Genomic DNA, 9,850 nt, shown 5'->3' with positions numbered 1-9,850 from the left:
GTCACATTAAATTTTTCTGAGAACCACGTTATGAGTGCGCGTGTCTGTGGAGTACTCAACCACATGCATGTTAATTTCACGAGTGGGCTGTCCAGTTGATATATAGAAAGAGAGAGAGAGAGAGAGAGAGAAAGAGAGAGAGATGCATATAGGAGCACTCCGTCAGTCTGCTCATGGAATTAATGTTGAAGTGACTGAGCACTCCACAGACACGTGTACCCCTAACGTAGTTCTCAGGGAGATTCAGCGTGACACAGAGTGTGACAAGTCTGGCCCTTTGAAATACAGGTACAACTCATTTTTGCTAGCTGAGTGGACTAGAGTAACGTGAAATAAAGTGTCTTGCACAAGGATACAACGCGTCGCCGGGAATCGAACTCAGGACTTTACTATAGTGAGCCGAATATCTTAGCCACTAAGCCATGCGCCTTCGACATGCATATAGATACACCAACCCCCCATACATATATGTGCATGTGTGTATATGCATGCATACATATGTACGTACGTGTACACACACACACACACACACACGCGCGTGTGCGTGCATTTATATGTATGTGTTTATATATATGTATGTGAGTGTATAAAGCTAGTAATGAAAAATTAATTCCCTTCGCTAAAAATTTTAATATTTCTTTCAAAAAGAAGCCATGAACACTACAACCTCCTCTTCTTTATTCTCCTCCTCCTCTTCCCCTTCCTCCGTAACTCTCTACTTAAACCAATAATCCGCATTTAATTACTTATCTTCTCGGAACTTAATTCAAAGTTTAAATCTAAAAGCTATCACCGCCGGTGTCAATTCATGAAACGTCAGTATTTTTCTATCAAAACTTTTCGTTTCTCATAAAAATTGTTTCATTTCCTATTTCATGCTTTTCTTTTTTAATTATCTTTTATTTTATAATTCCTCCATCCACCCCAGTCTGTTTGGTAAAGAATTCTGCGATTACTTTTTAAAACTTTGCTGAGATTTCTTTAGTTTTGGGGAACTTCACAATATTCCACGTGGGATGAAAGGAAATTCGAAGTGTAATTTGGTTTCCTCACTCAGAACGGAATCGTATCTGTGGAGATGTGTAGCTTTTACCTGGGTTAGGGTTATCGTTGAAGAATTTTAATCGCACTAATTAACCCCAGTATTTTTTATTTTTTTCAAGTCTGGTTCATATTCTGTCGGTCTTTTTTTTTTTTTTTACCGAACCGTTTAGTGTATACCTTCATGCCTTGTGAATGTATACATATATACGTAGACATGAAATTCTAACTTTCGACAACGCAAGCAACAATGGACAAACATTCACCATTCCATCTCAAGCATTAATTAACCCCCACCTCACTTTTTGTGAACCCCAAATTTAATTCAGTTAAATTTCTTATAAAATACTAATTCTATTCTCTTTATTTTCAGTGGACATCATTGATGAATCGACCTGTCTTTGATAATTCCAAACTTCTTCTCGTGGGTGATGGCGATTTCTCTTTTACTTTGGCCCTCACCAATTATGTGGAACCGTCCAGTATTGTCACCAGCAACTTGGAAACTGAAGAATCCATCAAAAGATACAAAAATGCCTGCATTAACATGGAAAGACTGAAAGAAAAAGGTTGGCAACATTTTTTTTAAATATTGCATGTTTTGAAAATATTTTCTGTTTTCTGTCAAGTTGATTCCTTAATGGTCAGTGGCCATGACCACTGGAGGTCATCCTAGGTTAATGGAATTAATGTTGGTGTCCATGTCCTTGTTTCACGTCAGGTCACTTCATCATAAATGACCCAGGGTGAAAGGTCAGCTCTTCAACAAAAATCTTCTGACAGTGAACATCCCTCTCTTTTATTCTGACTTTGTGTGTCTAGGACTACATTATCCGGTGTGACTTACATTTTTTAAAACAGTCTGACGTGATTTGAAGATGGTTTGGCAGATATTTCTGAGGGTTCATCATTCGTTTGTATGTCTTGTATACAATTTATATATAGTCCATCAAATATACACACACTCATATTATGTACTCTATTCATATTAGTCGGACTGGCATCCTCATCCAAGTTGTGGCTTTCACTACAGGTTGGCTGTCTACATTCCAACCTTCTCTCAGGTGTCTTGTGATTCACCTTAGATCTTTGCCTGGGATTGAACTCAGAACTTCTATCTAGGTACTGCACTACATTAACCAGTCGCTTTATCCACTACCCTATGCCCATAGGCGGTGACAGTATGGATTTTTAAGGCTTATAAACCTCCGTTGATATCTTATGTTGGCTCCATACCAATTGGATGATACGAGTCTGTATTTCTGAGATGAGAAAACCTAGTGGAAGCGACAGTCGAGATGAGGACACCAATCCAACCGGTGTAAACAAGGTAGGTCATGGTAGTGGTTAGGGTATTCAGTACACGGTTGTGAATTCGATCCCTGGTGGCACATCGTGCCCTTGAGCAGGACACTTTATTCCATGTTGCTCCAATCCACTCAGCTGGCAAAAGTAAATTCTAAATTGTTTCAAGTTTGGTTGACATTTTATAAGTGTGAAAGGGATTAAAATTTCGACACTCCATATCAAAGGTTCCAACAAGAAAATCAGAGCTTGAGACAAGACACTTTCGACCAATCAGAATTCTGTTTACATAATCAGTTTGATCGGTCGCCTTCTTCTGTCGGTTGAGTAGAGTGTCATCCAAGCTGATGTTTATTGGTAATTAAACTTAATTTGCAACACTTGTACGTATTCTGTTAATAAGAATCTTTGATTCTGTTAATAAGAATTATCAACAACTTTCCCTGTGATTGTGATTTGAGAAGACATACAGAAGTATGCTAATGATCAGACATAATCTCTTGTGGGCAAGAAATGTAAAATAAAGTTTATTAAAAACAAGACAAAGACTTTGTAATTTAATAGCTTTCAATGTGATACCTGTTAAACAGAAATTATTTTAAATTTAAGCAAAATTTCATAAAGTCTAATCATAAGTAAGTGAAATTATGCTAAATACAACTAAATTGAAAACCTTTTTCCCTGGCCATATCAGTAATTCTGGAAACTTTTGGGTGTGAATTTTACACAGGTAGAAGTTTTTTTTTAACAATTTTTATCCTGGGTTGGTCGATTTGACTGAGGACTGGTGAACCAGATGGCTGCACCAGGCTCCAATCTGATCTGGCAGAGTTTCTACAGCTGGATGCCCTTCCTAACGCCAACCACTCCGAGAGTGTAGTGGGTGCTTTTACGTGCCACCGGCACGAGGGCCAGTCAGGCGGTACCAGCAACAGCCACGCTCAAAATGTGAGGGGAATGCAGTAGGGATAATAACTTGAGGGTGGCACATGTAGGATAATACTTTGTGACATGAGGGTGGCACATGTAGGATAATATTTTGTGACATGAGGGTGGCACATGTAGGATAATACTTTGTGACATGCGGGTGGCACATGTAGGATAATATTTTGTCACATGAGAGTATCGCATTGTATGAAATGTGAGTTGAGCTAAGCTCAGGCTTGAAATCAACAACCCTAAAGCGGGGTAACTCTTTCGCCGAATCCCAGAGTTTTCTCCCTTACGCCTAATGGATAGTTGAACTCTGATCGTTTCTTATGTTTGCCATTCTACATTATTAACAACATTGTCTGTCATAATTAGTAACGCCTGTACGTTTATACAAGACCTTTCGAAGATCTGGCAGAGTTGGTACAGCAATGGTCTAAACATATTGTAATATTACGTTATGATCTGAGTTCCAATCCTACCAAGGTCGTTGCTGTCTTTCACTCGTTTTGGGTGGGTGGGAGCCATTAAATGGAGATTTGATAAATTTGCATGTGTATGTATACACACATTCACTTATACTCACACACACACACACACACACACGTAGTGGGTTCTGCTGTCACACACACACACACAACAGGCTTATTTCAGTTTCTATTAACAGGGTCCATGCAGAAGGCTTTGATCAGTCCAAGGCTATAATATAATTTCCCCAAGATGACAGTGTGCAGGACTGAACCGAAACCCATGTTGTTGGAAGGTGCACACAGTGGACTGCACATGCACTGGTTTAGTGCATTTAAAAATCACTGGAGTTTTTTTAAGATATGCAGGCACTTTTCAGCCCACTTCAAATAACACATTTGGCGATCATAGGAGCACACCGTCTGCTGTACAGGGTTGCTCAACCTGCTAAAAGCAGCAACAATACACATGATTGATATATATGCTATTCTTAAGCAAGAACACTATTGACTGTGACTTCAAAGTTTTGGCCAGCTAAGCCATCATCCGACTTGTTTAAGAATAATAAATTTGTATTCTACGAGTGTAGAATACATCAGACTAATGTAAAATTGTTTTTGTTAAAACGGAGCATAAAAACACACCTGTATGTATATAATCTTCTCTCTACATCTGACACCTACTTCCTCTCTTCATTGATACCACCCCCTCCCTCCCTACACACGCACTCTACCCCCAGCCCACACACCCTCATTTTGGGATCACCAATACTTTATTATCTCCCCTTCTTTCAACCTCTACTCTCAAATTTCTTTTTTTCCAACCAGTTGCCATGCTTGACTGCTAAATCCACAAGTTTTTTTCATTCTCTCTCTCTTTATTTTCTCCTTTTCCGTTCTGTTGAAGAGCATAAGCTCGAAACATAAAAGTCTTTCTCATTTTCCCGAGCATCATACTAATACACCTGTCTTTGTCTTTTGTTTTTCTGTAAATTTCAACTATATATATATATATATGATATTAGTGTATGTATGTAAACTAAAATATCGTACTGACTATTTTGAAATTGCTCTGTCATCATCATCATATCTTGTGTCTCACTGCCTCCCTATGCAGGATGCCAAGTTATCTTAGACTTAGATGCCACAAAGTTACACCAAGACATTGATCTAAAGAATGAGGCCTTTGAAAGAATCATTTTCAACTTCCCTCACGTTGGTGGAAAATCAAACAACAAAAAGAACCGAGCACTTTTGAGGAATTTCTTTAAAAGGTCAGAAAAATAAGGTTTTTTTTTTTCCACATAATTTTCTGTTGTATATTTTAATTTCCAGGTGCCATTAGCTACAGGCTAGCAATGGGACCATTCAGTGGTTTACAATATTTCTTACACTGAGAGTGACAAGGAAGTGTCCATAACTGAGGGCAGAACAAAGATTGCAAGAGACTTTGTTCAAAGAATACTAATTGGTTTGGATTTCTTTGTAATAGTTACGAGGACCCTTCATCATCATCATCATCATCATCATCATTGTCATTTAACGTCCGTTGTCCATGCTGGCATGGGTTGGACAGTTTGACCAGGGCTGGCCAGCTGGAGGGCTGCACCTGATTCGGCAGGGTTTTCTATGGTTGGATGCCCTTCCTAACACCAACCCCTCCGAGAGTGTAACGGGTGCTTTTACATGCCACTGGCACTGGTGCCATTTGCGTGACACTGGTATCTACCACGACTGCAATTTTACTTGGCTTGGTGGGTCTTCTCAAGCACAAGATGGTATAACATAGAGGACTACAGGAATTGTTATGGGACAACCTACTGAGGGCAACAGACCAAATCTGTGGGTGACACAAAACTTTGGCCAGACCAAGGATAACCTGGTGACAGACAGGACCATCAAAGTGAAGAGGTAGGCTTGAAATGAATGCGGAAATAGAAGCAGCTATAACAGATAGCTAAGAGGGAATGGAGGTGACAGGTATACTTAGCAAGAATAGAAGCAGGAAGGAAGGGGTTTGCCAATGGTCTGACAGTGTGAAGATCAATGGTGTGGAGGGTATGGGTGCAGATGATAAGGGTGAGAAGTGGGTACGAATGGATAATGTTAGGCTTGCACTTGTGAGGAAGTGCTACTATGAAAGGTTATTAAATGTGGGAAATGCCTGGGAGAAGGAAAGTCTTCCTAACAGAGGCCCAACAGAGGGGACAGTGTAGGTAGAAGTTGGGAGGGGTGGTGGCGGGCAAATCCTTAAGAGCAGAGTTTGTTGTAGAAAAGTCATGAAACAAAAACCTAAATCTCATCCAAACTCTCAGCCTCCAGTCTGTTCTCATCGTTAAACTGGGTCTCTCAAAGTCACTTTCCATTCGGTGTGCCAGTATTCCTAGATATAATAAATAGGAATTATAAGGGGGTACGTCTCACCAGGGGCAGCTGTGCAACAATTAATGATTGGTAACTGAGTTTATGATGGTTGTATAGTAGTATTAGTAGTAGTGTTGTCATGATTACAGTATAGTCTTCAATGTGTTGGTGGTTATATTGTGGTAGTAATGTTATTTGGTGTTGTCATGGTGATCATTGTACAGTGATGTTGTGGTGTTCATGTCACTTTCTGTATTTCTATTTCTCTAGTGCTTCGTCCATTTTGTCTCCATCTGGTGAAATCATGATGACCCTTTGCCAGGGTCAAGGTGGAACCCCTGTTGACAGTGTCCAGAGACTCTGGCCAGACACATGGCAAGTTGTGTCCATGGCAGCAGACTCCAGCCTAATTCTTACCAAAGTTCTTCCATTCCAAGCAGATCTTTACTCAGAATATTCCTGCACAGGTTTCAGGTTTGTTCACTCAATTATTGTCTCGTCTCCCCACCACCACCCCAAAACTCCACTTCAATCATTTGAAGGGAGGTGAAATGGCAGGACAACATTGTAATGAGAATGGCACAATGTGTAAATGTGTGGGAAGAGGCATCCCAGCCTAGAAGACAATGTGAAAATGTGTGGGAAGAGGCATCCCAGCCTAGAAGACAATGTACAAGAGAGAATCAAGATATTGGGAAAGGATGGGGTGGGGATTCTGTACAGAATAATAGCAGCACCATTTGCTATGACTGACTTGACAAAGAAAGACGCATAGAAATGCCATTACAAGAGGTTGTTGAATGAGAAGAGAGAAGGCGAACCCCAAACAGACCCAGCAGAGGGTTTGGCTAATGAAGAGGACAGCAGAGGGTTTGGCTAATGAAGCGGACAGCAGAGGGTTTGGCTAAAATCATAAAATGAAGTTGGATGAAAACTGGGAAGGTATCTGATTGATGGGGGACAGTTGGTGGGATGCTGGGGATATCTGACGAAGTGAATTATACTCTGGTCCCTGATCAATCAAATAGGACAAGAAAGTGTCATACGCAGCAGCAGCAGCTACAAGGGCAAAGGAGACTCCACAGAGACATCAGGTTGTTGGAGAAACTTATGAAAATTACGAGTGAAACTGATTAAAGAAGAACTTTGCACCAGGAAGAGGTGCCATCAAATGCCTCCTTCCTAGTGAGACAACTACAGAAGTACTTAGCTTAGGGGGAGGGGTCACTGACAAGGTTTCATGCAGTCTGTCAGTCACTACGAATGTGTGCAGGGAGGGACGCACATCAGGTCTCAATATTGAACGCCCACCCGTTTATTGTTTGTCCCTCCATAATACAAGATCAACAATCCAAGGGCATTTCTTGTATACTGACAACCTACTTGTTATATCAAAGATTTCTATAAGAAATTCCAGGCTTGTAAACAAAATCTAGAACTAAAGACCCTGTTAGCATCAGGGAAATGGCTCTGCTCAGTTTGTTGAGAAAATATGGTGGCAATAGCATACAATGGTTCTAGTGTAAAGTTCGGATGTAGAAGCCTTGTTGTAGAAACACAGACAGGTTGACAGAAAAGATTCACTCTATGTGTAGCAGACATTACAAGGATAATTTGTGGAAAATAAACTTCTCGCACCCATACCCATGCTTGGAGAGATCACTAGATGTAGTTGATAGTATGTTACCTAAGAGACCCTTATTAGCTGTGGAAGAGCAGAGGGATGAAGTCAAGGGATCTCTGATTAATAATGGCAAAGGGTTTATTTATCCCTCAAAGTGAACAGCTCAGATTGTTCGATGTCCATGCATCAACTGTAATATTGGATGATGGTGAGGTTATGGACCTTGAAAGAAGAGGATTCTGGGAAGGCTGGAAAGTTAGTGTGTGACTATGATGGTATATATGAATTGGGAGACAAACAGGACATTAGAGGAATCAAATGGATGTGTATAAAGAAGTGGCTGAACTTGGGAAACATGGAGGGTTGAAATTTTAACTTAAGAACCTGATCCTCGCAAACAAGTTAATAAATAATGAGGGGCAATATCCAGCAACGGAATAGACTAATCCACCCCTATCAGCAAAACAGAAATGTTAAGAGGGTGGTGGTGAAGGAAGTTAAGATGGATAATATCTTCATTTGGGTCTTTCACTTATTGGGTCCAATTCCATTCTATCACCATGGATACAGCCTTCATCAATTCCCATCACTTTTATGTAATCAACACACAGGACTGGACCTGTTCCTAACCCCTTTTCCCTTGACATCTGTGAAATGAAGGTTATTGTAAGACCGGTTCGTGTCCTCTCCCTTCACCCATGCCCATCGCTAGCCATCCCATGAACCCTTCATTACAACCCCCTTCCACTCCCTGAGTCACCCCTACTAATCCATTAACTCTCTCTGTTGTTATTACAGAAGTCAAGACAAGGGTTTCTCAACAACTGGGGGCCTCACTCATGTTTTCCAGCTTCAGGAGTCTGTCAGTGTCCCTCACACTCTTCAACTCAAACCTCTCCCCTTCCTCAAGGGGACACTCAACACTCCACCTTACCTTTACTCAAAACTTTACAACTACAAGTAAGTCACACTTGATATTGGTTTGTTTTTGTATTTCATTGATTTCACCCAAGTATATTACTGGTACATGTCGAGACAATGTGGAACCTTTTCCTGATTGTTTGGTCTGCTAGAAATAGCAGATCTACCTCAAATCACACCTTACTGTCTTTATATGAAAGACACATTGGCCAGTGTAGCTCTAGACTTATAAAGACAAGGTGGTTATGGTTGGAACGTCTTAATCGTTGGTCTGCTGGACTGGGAAGGGCTTGGGGTCAAACATAACTGTAGAAACTCTGCCAGATCAGATTGGAGCCTGGTGTAGCCATCTGGTTCGCCAGTCCTCAGTCAAATCGTCCAACCCATGCTAGCATGGAAAGCGGACGTTAAACGATGATGATGATAATTCTTTCAACAATACATAGAAAGCCTGAAAATTTTGAGGTGTTGGGGCTTGTCAATTACACCGATCCCCAGCACTCAACTGGTACTTCATTGACCCCCTAAAGGATGAAAGGCAAAATTAACCCTCAGTAGTATTTGAAGTGTAAAGATGGTGATGAGGAAGAAGTGGAATGCAGAATCATTGGTGTTTGAGATCTTTGCATTCTGAGTTCAGATCCTGCTAAGTTCAGCTTTATCTTTCATCCGTCTTGGTCCAGTGAAAAATTCCTTTCTAAAAGCTGGAGTTGTTGACATCCCAAATTACTGACCTTAAACCTAAATATTATATTTCTTCAAAAGTTTTTAATTTAATTTCCTCCATTCTATCTAATAATTTCATTCTTTAATTACATTTCTTTGTTCCTTCTTAACGAAGTCGATAAAGGCTTCAGTAATGACATCGTAATCTCTGGTTTATATTTTTACTCATCATCATCATCATCGTTTAACGTCCGCCTTCCATGCTTGCATGGGTTGGACGATTTGACTGAGGACTGGTGAAACCGGATGGCAACACCAGGCTCCAATCTAATTTGGCAGAGTTTCTACAGCTGGATGCCCTTCCTAATGCCAACCACTCAGAGTGTAGTGGGTGCTTTTACGTGTCACCCGCACGAAAACGGCCACGCTCGAAATGGTGTCTTTTATGTGCCACCCGCACAAGAGCCAGTCCAGGGGCACTGGCAACGATCGCGCTCGAAAACCCTACAAAGGCCAGTCAGGCGGTATATAT

General features: G+C 40.7%; 1 protein-coding gene across 3 annotated transcripts in view; it reads left to right on the top strand.

Annotated features, from left to right (window-relative positions):
- Positions 1-9,850, top strand: part of LOC106872244 (ferredoxin-fold anticodon-binding domain-containing protein 1 homolog) — a 26,613-nt gene that overhangs the window by 10,496 nt on the left and 6,267 nt on the right. Inside the window, exons 1-5 of one of the 3 annotated variants that reach the window (XM_014919157.2) lie at positions 753-815; positions 1,415-1,610; positions 4,861-5,017; positions 6,378-6,581; positions 8,530-8,691. In XM_014919157.2, the coding sequence (XP_014774643.1) occupies positions 1,427-1,610; positions 4,861-5,017; positions 6,378-6,581; positions 8,530-8,691 (707 nt within the window). In that variant the 5' untranslated portion in view covers positions 753-815; positions 1,415-1,426. The other 2 variants (XM_014919156.2, XM_014919158.2) reach the window with 2 other exon arrangements.

Source organism: Octopus bimaculoides, chromosome 7 (genome assembly GCF_001194135.2).
Source record: "Octopus bimaculoides isolate UCB-OBI-ISO-001 chromosome 7, ASM119413v2, whole genome shotgun sequence".
NCBI classification, from domain to species: Eukaryota; Metazoa; Mollusca; class Cephalopoda; order Octopoda; family Octopodidae; genus Octopus; species Octopus bimaculoides.
This window is presented reverse-complemented; position numbering and strand designations above follow the sequence as displayed.